This window comes from Barbus barbus (genome assembly GCF_936440315.1).
Source record: "Barbus barbus genome assembly, chromosome: 45".
In the NCBI taxonomy this organism is placed as follows: Eukaryota; Metazoa; Chordata; class Actinopteri; order Cypriniformes; family Cyprinidae; genus Barbus; species Barbus barbus.
The window spans coordinates 7,483,066-7,499,371 of record NC_136723.1 but is presented as its reverse complement, the minus strand read 5'-3'; the positions used below and the strand labels follow the sequence as shown (position 1 = coordinate 7,499,371).

At 37.3% G+C, this 16,306-nt stretch overlaps 2 protein-coding genes across 4 annotated transcripts in view; one reads left to right on the top strand and one right to left on the bottom strand.

Moving 5' to 3' along the window:
- Window positions 1-850, top strand: part of LOC306864297 (exosome RNA helicase MTR4) — a 42,222-nt gene extending 41,372 nt beyond the window's left edge. Inside the window, exon 27 of the mRNA XM_079408232.1 lies at window positions 543-850. Within this exon, the coding sequence (XP_079264358.1) occupies window positions 543-595 (53 nt within the window). The 3' untranslated portion in view covers window positions 596-850. The remainder of the gene's footprint in view (window positions 1-542) is intronic.
- On the bottom strand, window positions 663-15,668 carry LOC306864298 (phospholipid phosphatase 1-like). Of its 3 annotated transcripts, XM_079408233.1 has the most exons (7): window positions 15,285-15,628; window positions 12,721-12,771; window positions 9,203-9,354; window positions 7,628-7,908; window positions 4,753-4,810; window positions 3,045-3,221; window positions 663-1,164 (listed from the first exon to the last, which is right to left on the bottom strand). In XM_079408233.1, the coding sequence occupies exons 1-7, from the start codon at window positions 15,340-15,342 to the stop codon at window positions 1,045-1,047; spliced, it is 897 nt and encodes a 298-aa protein (XP_079264359.1). In that variant the 5' UTR covers window positions 15,343-15,628; the 3' UTR covers window positions 663-1,044. The 3 variants fall into 3 exon arrangements, with proteins under 3 accessions (XP_079264359.1, XP_079264360.1, XP_079264361.1); XM_079408234.1 differs by lacking the exons at window positions 9,203-9,354; window positions 12,721-12,771 and adding an exon at window positions 12,510-12,664 and having other exon boundaries at window positions 15,285-15,668; XM_079408235.1 differs by lacking the exon at window positions 12,721-12,771.
- Between the last annotated feature and the right edge of the window lie 638 nt (window positions 15,669-16,306).

Here is a 16,306-nt window from a genome sequence, read left to right as displayed (position 1 = left end):
CAACAAGAAAAGGAGACTCTTTAGCATGTTGCTAAGCTAATAACATGGTGTTTTAATAAGCATTAAAATGTTGATCAATTTATTCCAATAGTTATTGTTGGCAAATCAATTCTAATATAGGTGGATGTTACCATGTCACTAAGCTAATTACACAGTATTCAATTTGTTCAAAATTGGTACCAATAGAGTTAGCTTGAGCATGCTGTTAAGCTAATTACATAGTATTCAATTAGCTAACAAATACTTGGGTCAAAATGGATTTCAGTAGAGTTGACTGTTAGAATGGTGCTGAGCTAATTAAACAGCATTCAATCTGTTCAATACTTGAGTCAAAATTGGTTCCAATAAAGTTGGATGTTAGCATGATGTTAAGCATTTGGTCAGCTAACAAATGGATATAGGTTAAAACTGAATCTAATACAGTTGGATGTTAGCATGTTACCAATTATACAATATTAGATTAGCTAACAAATACATGAATCAAATTATTCCAATAAAGGGTTTTGTTTTGAAACTCTAACACATTTTCTTGTTTTTCGCAGGTATAACGAAGATTAAGAGGGATATCGTGTTTGCTGCCAGTCTTTACCTGTGAATCCTTAGGTTTATATATTTCTGTTTGCTATTGTATTTTTTACTTTTTTTTTTTTTTTTTGCATTTTGCATCAAAAGGACAGAATTTACATGAAACAACTGTTTTATTAGTGTTTGTCAACGAGCATAATGGGTTTTTGTTTCCATCATAAAAGCGCAACGTACATAATTTTAACAATTTTAATTAAAAAAAAAAAAGTCTGTATAGTGATTCTTTTTTTTCATACAGATAAAAAAAGGTTTTCTTTTGTGGCTTAATAGAGGTACACTTATTAGTTTTTGGAGATACACAGGAAGCTGTGGTAGCAGCAGAAGCAGTCCAGCCAAGGCAACGTGGGACAGTTCATATAGAGATCCCCAAAAAGGGGCGTCTGGAGAACATAGAAAGCAAGGTTACATTCATAGGTTTCCACCCTAGTGGTCTTCCCATCCACAAAGGCTCATCATAGCTTAGTTTGGGTTTTCATAATGATTTCCATTCGTAGGTGTCTCTTGTAAGGTGGTGTGTGGGATCTCTGCCTCCTTCTGTGGTTCGACTTTCTTTTTGAAGAAATCCGACACAAAGAAAACCTGTAGGGTGTGAGAGGAGGTGATATGATTGAGGTTTACAGTCACAGAGGCAGAGCCTGAAATGTCAGTGTTTAGTGCTTATACTGTAACAGAAAGTATAAGTCACTCAAACCCCTACTTATTTCTTCTATGGAACACAATTAGATGTGTATTAAAAGGGACTGGAGCTGACAAAAAAAAAAAAAAAAAGTTGCCGATTTTTTTAAAAATATTTTAGCTAAAGAATTTCAGACTCATGCAATTATATTTAGTTCTAAATTTAAGCACTATAGACATTGTTCAATTCTATTCAGTGTTAAGTAAAACTATTAAAATTGTTTTTAATTTAAATAATAAAGCTAAAGTATAAATTAAGGGTTTTTTTTGTTTTTTAAATTTGAAATACCAATGACTGAAACTGAATAAAATGGAAATATTAATAAAAGCAAATAAATTGTAAGCTAATATAAACTATTAATGAATACCAGTATTATTTTAGTATTATTGATTTCCTATTAGTAAAATGATTTTAAATTAGTTTCCATTTTTATATTAGTTTTACCTTACAATTATATAATTCAGTTGTTTGTGTGTTTAAATGTATGTCTATAGATAGTTCGTTACTTTTTATCATTTCAATTTTAGTTTTTATTTTAGTACTTCAAGTTAATTTAAAGAAAATGGGAAAACTGAAATAACTTTAAAAAATATGATTTTAATTTGAAAGATAACCCTGATGAGCACTATATAGTACTTAAAATAAAAAATAAAATATTGATTCTGTTATTCCATAAACATCAGACAGTCATGGGTTTGGAGTGGCAAGGAAGTAATGACAAGTAAAGCTTTGGGGGCGTTACTCTGTGTCTCCAGGAACCAGGATCTAAATAAAGTTCCAGGTAAAACTTTGCCCCTCCCCTGCTCACGAGGTAGTACTTTTTCAAAGGTCTGGAGCTATCGGGGGTGGGACTTGGGCACTCAACATGCTGATTGGTTCACGCAGCATTGTATTTTAACCACCATTTATTCGCATAATTCTCAAAATATTACTGTTATTGTATCATGAATAGTTTTAACAGTATTTCAGGTGAGAATGTAGTTGTTTATTAATAAACCGCAGATTTGAGTTTTAAAGACAGCACCTATTTGAAACTGTGCTTCGCCGGTTTCGGAGACGCGAGGTCCACACGATCGTAATATTTGTAATAATTCGTTTCATTGCATGTATGTTCCCTGAACTACATTTCTGCGGCTATTATGTTTAAATGAAAACAAAGAGGCAGTGGTGTTTGATATCATATTTCGTCTTATTGTAAATACAGTGAGAAATTGCAGTAGCCAACACTGTAAAAAAAAATAAAAAAAGTTGAGAGAACTTAGACAACCAGCTTCAGCAGATATTTGAGTTTTGTATAAACTGAATTCAAGAAGTTGAGAACTCAAATCTGCTGAAGCTGGTTGCCTTAAACTTTTAAGTTTTCTCAACTTATGATTTTAAGGCGAGCTGACTGACGTTATCTGACTGACGTTATCTGACTGACGTTATCCACGACGCTGCTGTTCTATTTGCAGAATTACCGGACTTGCATCGTCCCGTCTGTGGGAGTTTGCACTTCCGAGTCGAACTCGTGAAGTCCAAACTACTACGGATGCAAGTCCAAAATGTGCAAACTTGGTATTGAGATATGGCCCTGGACTGGGAGGAGCAATCGTATGCAGTCCTTCGTCACCAGACAATTTGCCTAATCTTCACAATACTTTACACTGCTATGGAAACGCAGACAGCAACAGGTCTGAGGGGTAAAACCAGTTCCTGGGATATTGTTGTGGAAAAGCGACTTATTTTTGGGTGAACTGCAAGCAGAAATTTTTTTGTTTGTTCTGTTTTTTGTGTCACTCACCACTAGTAAAGCCACGATGGCTCCTTGTATGAGTCCAGCGAGTACATCACTCCAGTGGTGTTTGTAGTCTGAGACACGAGACAGTCCCGTATAGACGGAGGCAGCGATCAGGAAGAACTGGAGTGTGGGGCGAAGGAGCCGTGCCCATTCAGCTTGCATTCTTGCTTGAAGATAAAGCTATGAGAAAGGAAAAGACTGTTCAAACTCATTGTTTGCGAGAGAGGTTTCAAACACGCTGAACTCGTACAGCATGTGACTTCGCTGATCCTCACGTGATGACTTCACTAACACATGGTCATTGTGTTTTCGTGTTACTACAGATCCCATGCTACCTAATTCTTCCTCTGTTTACGAAGTGGCTTTTTTCATGTTATATCATGCCTGAGAGAATGAACCAAAAATTATTTTTGATGTGTCAAAGCCGCCACAGTCAGCCGCTCCACCTTCTCAACAAAGTAGAGACTTCCTTTCACAGGAACCAACCGAGTTTATTTTAGTCGACAGTACACTGGGCTTCTGAGAAATGTGAATTATGCTTAAATATTAATCATTATGCTATCACCTTACAGGTCTTGTTGTCAAAATCATTACTCATTTAAAGGTTTGAAGGAGTGATCTGAGCTGAACGATAGTTTCCAACAAGGAATCAATGTGGGCAAAACAAGGTCTGTTTAACTTCCACTACATGTAGACGTGTGCTTGCGCAACAGTATGAAACTCTAAAATCAAAGCTGACATTTGTCTGTAAACACAAAGAATTACTTTGACAAGCTGATGGGAAGAAATCCTAACACTCAACCCCACGCTGGGCAAAGATTCTCAGAAATCATTGGGCGTCCCTAAAAATACCCCCTCCAAAAAGTGCACACAAACTCTAGAATCATTTCTAGGTTATATTTCTGGTTAATGCTTGTAATCTTATCTGAATTTAAAGGATTAAGAATCAAATACTTATTATAGGGAAGCAGTTTAAAAAAATTCAATGTTGTCTTTGAGTTTTGCTGAACATTGACCCCAGGTCTGATGTGTTTATTTCAGGGTTCAAATGTGCTGTGAACTTTAACCACATGTCCTTAAAGCTTGTACTCTCATGATAAGATTATGGTAGGATGTGTTTGCTAACAAGACTGTAATGGAGAAGTTCAGCAGAATGATATCTTAAGACTCCTTAAGATTACTCTGCTGAATCAATATACCCCCGCCTGACAGATAATGGGTATTTTCCAATGGAAAAATCAATGAAGTAAAACGTAAAAATCTACAAATATTTATCCCATTTCCCAGTAACTCAGTAACAATGATGGTATTTAATGGACCAGTTTGGGTCTGGTTTGTTATTGGGTTATGCAATACTGATTGTAGTTCAATTATTACCTGATTACCCAAGAACATCAGTACTTTATACAGTGCGAAAATACCTTTATACACTTAGGAACAAACTTTGAATTAAAAGGATAGTTTGCCTCAAAAAAAAAAAAAAAATATATATATATATAATTTACTCACGCTCATGTACTAGTTACATGCAACTAGTTAATAGAGAGAATTGGTCCTATACTAAAGTGTTACCGTCTTTTTATGTTCCACAGAGTCAGTCAGTCATACAGGTTTGGAACCACATGAGGGTGAGTAAAATGATGACAATACTATATTTCGAGTGGACTATCCTCTTAACAAATGGGGTAAAACATAAATAAAAGACACTTACTGCCAGGAACAGCATACAGTACATGGAGAATGAGGAGTGTCCCGAGTAAAACGAGAGTCTGCAACAAAAACAATCGAAAAAAAATATGGGCAACATAGAAGGGCTGTTTAATTTCCTACTACATGTAGACATGTGATTATGCAACACTATGAAGCCTTTAGTTAAAACTGACATTTGTTTTGGAAATCTGTAAACACAAACTAAGAATCGCTTTGACAAATTGGTGGGATGCAATGCTAACACTGAACCCCTCGCTAGGCAAAGATTTGCATTGTCCCATTAAACACTCCTTTTAAAAAGCATACACACACACCCTTTTCCGGGTGATAAAGGCATGCTCGGGGGAGACACGAGCTGACCAGCGGGGCTCGGAGCAGGGGAAGCGCGGAAAGCGTCAGAGAGGGAGGATGGTCTGGCTATCCGGCAGGTTTTTGTGTGTTCCTGTTTACTTAAGCTTAGGCCACTTGTCGACTAGGAGCATCCGCCTAGTGACTGACGCCAAATAAAACTTGAATCATTCAAGCTGCACAACTGCCATAAACTCAACCACTGTGAACATGCTCCTTTCATATCGATCTACTTAAAAGCAGAGTTTAACAAGGTCTGGGCAGTGTGCAGGCCAGATCTTCATGTTCTTGTTTGCTGATTGAATTACAGACCCGGTCATGAGACGAGACAAAGCAGAGCTAAAGCGAATTATCTGTGAGGTGGAGAAGCTAAAATAACGCATTGCAGACTGCATATTCTGAGAGTGTCTGAGGATAAAACTGAACGAAAGGGCAACACAGACTCAACACAGACCTGCTTCAGATTTTTTAATCATTTATGCCTAGACCTGGATGACTCCCTCACCCTTTAACACACAAATACACTAGCTTGCCTATCAAGAAGACTATTTTCCTGAGGAGAACACTGTCGTGTGAAAGGTGATCTGGGTTATTCTGGGCTCAGACCCTTTACTCCTCTTTATTTGCTCTATAAATGGCATCGTCTCCTAGGCGAACACTGGACCACCACCAAAGAGATGCTCTTCTGAGAGAGAGAGCGATGGGAACCACACCTATGTTAAATGAGCGCATTCTGAGAGGGCCTGAGATACTGCTGGCCTTGAGTCTGGCCCAAGAACCCAAACAGAAAGCCTGCGTGCTCTGAAACGGCTAACCGCAGGATTAGAGACCACTACAGCGTGAACCACAGATTTCCACCAAGAGCTTGGGTGGCCAACAATGTGGACAACTGACCCCAAAAAGAGTTCATGGTAAAGACACTGGAAAAGTTTCTTCTCAATGCAATGATAATGTCACACAATAGAACTGGTTCTGCTAATTGGACACCTTCGTGTAAATCCTTAGAACTACAACTAATTCCTTGTCAGACCCATCTATCCAAAAAGGTTCAGAGGAAAAGTTATTTTGAGGGACAAACTTGTCTAATAAGGACAGCAGGCTAGACTGGTTGGGAAGTTTCCAGGATGGAACCACATTAAAGAACAAATTCGAAGGATTCCTACTTCCACCCAAAACACCCAGTAGTGCAGGGGTGTCCAATTCTGCTCCTTGAGCACCTGCAGTGTTTGGTGCCACATCTACCTAGAAGTTTTGAGTGACCCTGAAGACCTTGATTTAGGGCTTGATTCAGGTGTAAAATTGGACACCCCTGCAGTAATGCATTGTTAAGGGAAGAGTGTCCAATCCTGCAAACGTCTTGTAGAGGTTATTTCCTAAACACACTTGAACCAACTAAACAAGGTCTTCAGGATGACTAGAAACTTTGAGGCACGTGTTTTGGAAGTGACCCCCAGGAGCACCCCACATTAAAGGGATAGTTCACACAAAAATGAAAATTCTGTCATTAATTACTCTTCAGAACACAAATTAAGGTATTTTTTAGGTGTGCTCAGATTGATCGGCTACCGTTTGCAGTGCGTATTTTTTCCGCGCTCATCATAACGGATTAGAGCGTTCACACTGCACACGGCTGCCCGGCCCTGCGTTCCAGGAGTGGTGCGTCTGCAGCAGCGCAGAGATCGTTTCCACTGCATGCGCTGAATTAAAGATTTAAATGCAAAAGAAAAGGCAATAGAGCTGACTGTGCACGATTGTAAAAATAAAAATGCACTGCATCTGGATGATAAAACATTTAGGTGATGTATATATATATTTTTGAAAAATGTCTAAAAAATACCCCCTGCACCCCTAAAATTAAAAAATCCCCTCTCACAAGAGTCACATAAGGGGGTAATTCATTCTCAAAAATGAAATTCAGGCCCTGAATAAATGTCTAAAAATCCTGATTGGAGTATCACTATAAATAATTCTACATAATAAAAAGAAGGCTTTAAAAAGATCGGTGATCGGATCGACAGATACTGCTTTCTGTGATCGGCAATCGGCCTAAAAAATTCAGATCGGAGCACCCCTAATATTTCTTATGAAATCTGAGAGCTGCATACACAGCAACGCAACTGCCACATTCAAGGTCCAGAAAGGTAGAGAGGACATCATTAAAATAGTCCATGTGACATCAGTGGTTCAACAATAATTTTATGAAGCTATGAGAATACTTTTTGTGCGCAAAGAAAACAAAAACGGCTTTATTCAGTGATTTCTTCTCTCATAGATTCATAAAATTACTGTTGAACCACTGATGTCACATGGACTATTTTAACGATGTCCTTACAACGTGTCTAGGCATTGAACACGGTAAAGCTCCCGGATTTCATCAAAAACATATCTTAATTTGTGTTACTTAGATGATCGAAGGCCTTACAGGTTTGGAACGGCTTACGGGTGAGTAATTATTGACAGAATTTTTGTTTTTGTGTGAACTACCGCTTTAAGTAACTACTAGTGACCTATAAGGGAGTATTACCTACCTTCCCTCGTTGACCTTGGTTGAATCCCCAGTGCAGACGAAGTCCTCAATGTAAGCCCCTCCTGTGCAGTTGATCTGCGTCCAGTCCGGTTTGCACACATCCAGGAAGTGTGGCCTCAGCCGGCCGATGGAATACTTGGCAATGTCAGTGAGTGATTGGCTCATGGCGGCACCAAACAAGAAGGTGCCAATGGCCTTATAGATACAGGCCACATAACTGTTGCATAAAGACTTTGATTTGATGCAGTTTAGATAGACTAAAAGGCACTCCCCTATGATCATCTGTGATGGAAGAGGAAGCAAAAAAACATTACTTTTCTTTATTCTAATGAGATGGTCAAAACATTTGTTACAGCCAGTCATGTGGTGTTGATATTATTTGAGGATTGTTTCTGAATCTAATAAGGATGTCCACACGTACAAGAATAGAAGACAAGATCAAACAGAAAAAGCACTTGACAATGCAGCAATCACAAGGATTTCGTTGAAATGTCCTTAACATCACAGTTACCCATGTTTGCATTACAAGCCATGTTTTACTTGTTTTTTTGTTGTTGTTTTGTCCTTCTGATGACCAGTACAACATACTGAATGGACTCTACTTCCATCTCTAATGTCATAATTACAGTCTAGTGACGGCAATACTGCATTACCTTCTCGCTCAATGATCAAGTATAGAATTTCCAAAATATCCAGGTTGAAATGCATAAAATGCTGCAGTCTTAAAATATACATTAGCAGTAACCTAAATCAAATGTTTTAATAACATTTAGGCAGAGGTACATGTGCTTTGAGCTCACGTGGGTGACTGTGAGGTTATATAGATGTGTATGTCTGTGTGTGTATAAATATAAAGGAAATGTTATCCATAATGGGTAAGCTCATTTTAAACATACGGATGTTTCTAATACCCTTGAAAGGACAGTGCTGAATTGTAGATGCTATCACACAAGATAAAAAAACCTACTTTAAAGAAACAGTTATGAGATGTAACCACAGAGAGAGACTCTTACTCTAGTCTAAACGTCTCACCACAAGATTGTCTGTGGTATATGAGCTTTCATGAGAAAATATATGTGGGTAGAAGACCAGTAGACAAAGTTTCCACTCCATTGGTTGCCTTACATGTAAAGGTCTGTTACAAGAGTTAATTGCTGTTCAAATCATTTTTTTGTTTAGTGCACGACTAATTTTTAAGCAATAGTTCACTTAAAAAAAAATTGACATTTTAACTTGCATGTCATTTCAAAGCATTTGACTTCTTTACTTTTAAGTGGATACATTTTCAGAAATGTTTATGCTCATCTTTTCCAACACTGAAAGAATAGAAAATGGAAAAAATACAAAAAGCACCATAAAAGTACTCATTATGACTCGATATTCCATCCCTTTAAGCATCTATCTACCGTACCTCCTTTGAACTGTGGTTAGATCTCAAAGTTCTGTTTCTCAAGCTGGCATGAGAACAGACGAACTGACCAAAGCAGCAGGCAACAAACATATGCATAATGAGAGAAGGAGAGAGATACGGGAAGGAGGTGTGAGATGCTAGTGTAACAAACAGATGGGCACTTACAGTAAGCAAAGTGATAGGAATCATTACTCCTCCTAATAACTCATAGGAAATGGTGTCTTCTTTATATGGGTAGTTGACAGAGTCATCGTTACAGAAAAATCCTCGTTTGAATGATTTGTGTTGTGTTGTGAGTATTGCAAATGGGAGTCCAACTAGCAAAAAAGCAGTGAGAGAAACAAAAAAACAGAGGTTAACGGAGTGCCTCATAGCCTATTCTCCCCAATTCATGCAAAGGTTGTTCTCCTCTGGGAGGTGGTCATACAGAAAGAAAAGCTGTGAGTTAGACAGACATTGAGTTTTCTACTTTAACACATAATGGGCAAAGGGTTAGCAAGTAGGTGGTGTGGCAGCCGGGGTTGAATTTTGCTAAAAGTTGTACTTTGTCTTTGAGTTATGTAGGATATTCTTGTTTAAGTGTTTTATTGCTTTGTTTTCCGTCTCCAGTGGTTTTGAGGTAGACAAGGGAAAGTGGAACGTGTCGAATAAAGCTCAAATCACTCAACAGCACGCTAACAATGACGAGTAGATCTCGTCTGAACATTTACATATAGCAGATGGTGTGAGATCCTCATTTTTCTCTCTGTCTTTCAAGCCTTGTTCACAACTGACAGCAATGCTATTGCTTGAGGTTGCTGACACGGTTTTCCATATTTTTTTTCCATCCAGTTTTGCGTCATTTTATTATATCGCTGTATCGTATAGAACACTGTAAACACTCACAGTAACATTAACTTTTAAGGAAAATCCCATTGGTAGACGCCACATTTGCTGAACACACCCACATTGCATTATCAACTCTCACTGACTTTGGTCAGTGTGAACAAGGCTTTATAGGTTCTGAATTTTTTTTTTTGCCATACCATTATGTTATAAAAGAGCTCTTAAATGCTGCTCCACCACAGTTAGAAACATGAAAGTGGCAACATAAGCATCAAAAAGGTGCAAGAAGGGTAACTGGTTAGACACCACCAGCAAAAACTTTACTAGCCTGTTGGGGTCATGAATGTTACTCAAGCATGGAAGCAAAGCATGTGGTAGGGATTAAGACATTTACCCAACATGCAGTGAATATGGCCTGCTGAGACGTTTGTGTGCGTGTGAAGTCTATGAACCACTCAATCCGCTAAGAGCTGATACCAGTCATGTGGATCAGTGCAGGTTACCCAGTGCCAACCGAAGTCTCCTAAAATTACACCGTATCTTCTCTCTATCTCCGGTGAAAGCTGCATTGTCATGGTCTGTGATGTGCTGGCTGAACGTATGGGATTTCAGAGTCATTAGGAACATTGGTGTAACGTTAACGCAGCACGGACCGGTCGTTTCACTTGCATGCTGCCTGGACTGGCTTGGCAGGCACGTGGAAGCTAAGGGTTGCTTACATAGAGGTCAAACCCAAATCTTGCAATATGGGAAGTTTGAGGTTTTCTCAAGCCTGTGGGTTATGGGATAGAAGTCAAACAGGGTTATTCATGGAAAGGATTGCTGAAACTTTTGGAGATGTTTTAGAGGAAAAAGTATGCCATCTGTGCTCCAGAAGATATCAACTATCTGCTCTTATCACATTCCAGATGGATCGCAATATCTTCCATCAGGCCTAGATTTAATTTTTTGCTGAATTTTGTCTTAAAAACAATTTTGATACAAATATTTATGTAATTAACTATGAAGTAAGCATGGCGCTTGAACGTGGGTTCTTGAGACGTGACCAAACGGTGACCCTTCCTAAACATATTCAGGAAGTTTCTGTAGTTTGGTTGGTAAACCCAAGAACCCTCTCTTGATGAAAACCACCAACTTTGCCCAAAAAAGCAGCAGGAGTAGTTTAAAGGAGGGTGCTTTTAAATACATTCCCAGCCCAAAATACCTCAAATCTGAGCTAATCTAAAACAGCTACTTTAAGGCTATTTCTTGTACTTGGTGGACATCCTTGGCTAAGAAGTTAATGAAAAGCAACATGCCCAGAGTATCCCTACACAAAGGAAAAAAAACTTTGCTTGGATGCAAATGAGCTTCTGCAATGTTTCTATCCCAACACTGTATCTATTATATTTTCCCCATTCATCTGAAATATCATTTTTTGTCAAAGTTCTTTTGTTTGTTTTCGTGCTGTTTTTCATTTTGTAATTAACTAACTTCTGATCGAGACAGCTTGATATTTGGTTTCTGGCCTGTCATCCTTTGTTTTTAACTGTATGTATATGTATTGTAGCATGACAACAGCTTTAACAAATTCTCAAATTCATTCTGCTTGTGTTTAATGTTATTTCTGGTAACATTGGGCCTCATTTATTACATAGAAGTAGAATTAATTTCTTGGAAAATAAGTAGAAACCATCATGTAACTTGTAGCTTTCAATTAAATAGGACAATTTATGTAATAATTAGGGCAGATACACATATGCGATACACATTACTTTCATGTTATGGGCGATAACCAATATTGACCAGATATAAAAAAAAAAAAAAAAAAATTGAAATTATTTTGTCTAAATGAAAATAAAAATAAAACAAAATCAATATTTTTAACGCTACATGTATTTGAGCATCATAACATTATAAATGTACAGTATGAAAATTAATATTCATTTTGAGATTTGCTAAGCCTTGGATTTAACCACTCGATTCATATGGTTTTGTTTTACGTTGCCTTTATGACCTTTTTTGATCTTTTTAGAAGTTTTGGTTACCTGGACTTTAAATAGAGGGACAGAAACCTTTTAGGTATCAATAAAAAAAATCATATTTAATTAATAATTATCTTAATTTATGTTTCAAAACTAACCAAAGTCTTATAAGTTTGGAACAACATGAGGTTGAGAAAATGATGCCAATTTTCATTTTTGGGTGAACTCTCTCTTTTCGTGCAATATTATTTTACTACTACAAAATAACCCATACAATTTTAATTTTTACTGTTGCTGAAGTGTTGCATAAATGCTTGCAGCTCCAGCACTTCCAGAGTAGACACCTCGGGCAACAGTGGTCTCTTCCAACGTAGACACATTGTTAGACAGCCTAATGCCATCCCGAATGAAGTGACTTGAACAGCTGCTTTCAATCCACCTAATAAAGCTCTCTTGCAATTACATTTTGCACCTGTTCGGTGGTGAGGAGTCATGTTGAAACAGCTGCTCTTCGGTGTCTATTTGTTCGTTCAAAATGAAGGGCCACATCCTGTGACTGCAACGGACCATTAAACTCTCAAGATGAATTGCCATATACCCTTCAAAACAAGCTTGAGCGCATTACAGACTTGTGAGGGAAGACGCTGGGCATGTCTTGTGTGTTGCTATCTGGGATTACTTACACTACATATGGGAAGCGTGAAGCCCACTGTGTAGAGCACTGTGGAGGTGACTGTGCTGGTGTGGAAGGGATAGCTGATGCTCTCATCATTACAGAAAAAGCCCCGCTGATACGGTTTGATTTTACCCAGGTTAAACGCTGCAAGCGGGAGGCCAGCTGTAGGTGAAGAATGGTTAACATTGGGTTAACAAGTTGATAAAGGGTCCACCAACCAATTAAATGCAAGGGCTGGTTTTCCAATGTTGATGAATGGCTGCTGCCACCTAAGAGATAAAAATGACATAACGGCTGTGCATTTATAATGACAAAGCTTGTTCAGAAAGGACACCTGACAGGTGCTGCCATAGATTGTGACTTTGAATAACTGTTATTTTAAATTGCCATATGTAAACTATGGTGTCTGATGACAGTTTAACAAAAGGTCAATGTTTAGGTTTAGTTTTTCTTTTTTCTGCATATTTCTACATGGTCGCACCACATGACAGTGATTTTGGTGAACAAAGGTTTTTCAAATATTAAAAAGCAGTGAAGCACCTAAAAAGATGACAGAAAAGAAGAAAAAAAACCTTCCTAAAAAGGATTACATTATTATTAATTACTAAAGATTATTTTTGTAAACTGATATCAAAACAGTTGTGTCATCCTGACCTCTATATATATATATATATATGCATTTTTTTGAATGAACTAATTGATAGGACTAAAGAAATTAGCACCATTTCATCATCAATCTCCCAAAATCAAGGGTTAAATTAATCATGCTTCAAACTCTTAATTACACTTATTGTCATCCTTTCTTATTGCACTCAATCCCGACACATTGCTTGTGTCACATACAGCCTCTTAAATTTTAGCTGACACTAATGTGACTTTTTCTATCCCATATTGCACTAATGTAACCTGACGGTGTAAAGTCTAACATGAGAGCATGTATATAAACTTTGAATCCTCTAAAGCCTCAGCCTATTGTTGCTGCTGTTGCAAAGCCTAATTGGAAAACAACACAAACCCTCATTCATAGAGCTTGAGGCTCCCTTCCCAGGAAAAGACTATGGGTCTGTTACTGATGCTGAGTGCATGTGACATGCGCACACGTATAGATAAAGCTGGCTGCTCAAGCCTGAAAGAAGGAAGAGCTGGATTGAGTTACAGCTGAATTGCTCTTTGCCCCAATGAAGCCCCATTGTAATTCAAATGCCAAAACAAACATAATTAGGAAAGCCTTTGGGTTCAAACCATCAGTATGGAACAACTCCTCTGTGTATTCTCATAGTCTGTGTTTAAGTGGTACCGGTGGTATGCAAATATGCATTTGCAAATGAAAATCAAGGAAGGCTCGTGACATATGAGTATCTGCTTGACAGTCATAATTGTGAGCCACTTCTGAATATGAGAGAAATGACCAGCATGTGTTATAAATGGCCAATACTACCACAATACAAACTCTAGTTGGGATATTATACTTCATTACACTTAAAATACTTCTAAAACACTAAAATTCGGCTTAAATCATTCCTCCATCTTGGCACAATTATCAAAGAACAAGAACAAAAAGCCATCATATGAAAGTGACTCATGGTTACTTTGTGGAAAGTCCAATCTGTTTGTTCCCTGTGTAAAAACTTGAAAACATTAAAAACGTTCCCCCAGTGCACGGAAAATTCCAAGATAAATACAGATCAAAACGTCCATCGTAAATGCTGTAGGACTGAGCAGGGATTATTGGGGAACAACTAGATTCAGCATATAATCGTTCATTAAATCACAGGGTTCCCTCATATCTCGACCAAAGAATTTACAAGACTTGTTCAGTCATTTGTTAATTTTTGGATAAAGATTTATAATAATAATAATAATAATATCAACAACAACTTCATAGGAATAAATCACATTATTATGCATTATAATGGAGTTTTCACATTGGGATATTTTCATAAATGCCCCAAGGAAGGTGTCATACGTATATGTCAGAAACCGACTATAATATTTGTTAGTTAAAACAAATATATGATCATTTTAAACGTTACCTTTTATCTTTTTTCAGTCTGACTCTGTGACAACTTACCCCTTATAGTGTGGCAGCATGATCTGCTGTTGGGGCATGTTGTCACAGTAGGTGTGTTCAATCAATCTTTCTAATAGACAATCATTTTTTTTTAACTAAGACTTTAATTTATGTTGTTATACAGAAAAATACATTATAATATATATATTTGCTGGGTTTAAAATCGTAACAACTAGCCCCGCCTACATATATATATATATCCCAGAAACTCCACTCTAATATAGGCTATATATAAATAAATATACACACACACACATATATATATAGCCTATATTAGAGTAGAGTTCATGGGCTGCTGTTTAAGAAAAGCTGTAGGGTTTCTCGTGGGATTTTTTAATGACTTGCAGCGATGTTACGTGTATTCCCTTATACTCTGAGTCATTGTTATGCATAATAGACTCTCTGCAGAAAAGGTGACGCCCTATTATCACGGAATCTTTGATAAGGCATGCAGATAAAGGCAAGTAGGCTCAGTACGCACTATGTCGTATGTGGTTAATATGTCAGTACCATTGCTGCAATGTTGAATCCCATGCAATTAAATAACATGCAAGGCAACATGCATCTAAAACAGCTGACACGTCCAGATACGCCTTTGGTATATTTATATATTAATATCTTTCTGTATAACACATATTAACGCCAGAGTCGAGACAATATATCCATATCAATTCAGAAAATACAATCAAGACTACTTAAAATAATGCTTACCGAGTATTAGGCACGCAATGTCAAGCAATATAAAGGGGATTCCTCTGGTTTCAAACATGGTGTCAGTGTCCTTCTGTGGTCAGTTATGGAGATAAAGGCTTAATTTAAGGCGTCCTCAGTGTAAACAGACCTCTAGTGGTCTACTGAGAGAGAAATGACCAGCGCAAACACTCTTTAATAACATTGACTGCGACTAATAATCAGCCGGAGAGGAGGCAGAGCGAGCCGTTTGCTTGTAGTTCCTTAGATAAAATCACCATTTCAACGCGTGAGGTTAAGAATAAGCGATGACTCGCCGGTGGTCCGATTAAATAGACTCGAGTGTCTTCCGACTCCACACTACTGAGCTTCTGCTAGCTGTCATCTCAGCCAATCGCGTGCCTCTCTGTATAAGCCACGCCCACCGTGACCACGCCCCCCGTACGCATATAGAATTACATCTATATCATGACTACCTGAGAAAACTACTTTTCAAACAAATAAAACTTTTTTCTAATTAATATGAAAAACATTTGATACAATATATATATATTAGTTTATTGTAGTTTTTAATATTAATTAGTGTCAGAAGCTCGTGAGACAATGTTTAAAGTAGGCTATGTAAGAATAAATAATGCAATAATTTAATAACAGAAATATACAAGAAATTAAAAAAGCAGCGTTTTATAGGAAAGTAGTGTTTTATATTTTGAACATGTAGTTTTTAATTAAAAAAATGCTAATCATAGATACTTAAATGTCATTCATGACACAATTTGAGTGTCCTATCAAACTTATGCAGCTTTATCATGACTATTTAAATTTATCTTTAGTTTATTGAGCCATTTAGTGGTGTTCTTTACAAACAATGTCATATGAGATCGGTAAAATATATATAAAATTAAAATAATTAGTGTATTGTTAAAAATGTTCAAAAATCACAATACATATCATCATGGCAAGCCAAACAGAAACTAAAAGTGCAGAGATCAGGAAGATTTAAATTAATAATACTATACTGCCATCTAGTGGTAAAGTCTGCA

Bases quoted from the DNA above. Each gene is read 5' to 3' on its own strand.
- LOC306864298 (XM_079408233.1), bottom strand. From the start codon at position 15,342: ATGTTTGAAACCAGAGGAATCCCCTTTATATTGCTTGACATTGCGTGC. The intron at 9,355-12,720 runs GTTGGTGGACCC...CTTTTTTGCTAG, and splicing joins CCAGCCCTTGCATTTAATTG to TTGGACTCCCATTTGCAATA. The intron at 1,165-3,044 runs GTGAGTGACACA...CACACCCTACAG, and splicing joins CCATCGTGGCTTTACTAGTG to GTTTTCTTTGTGTCGGATTT.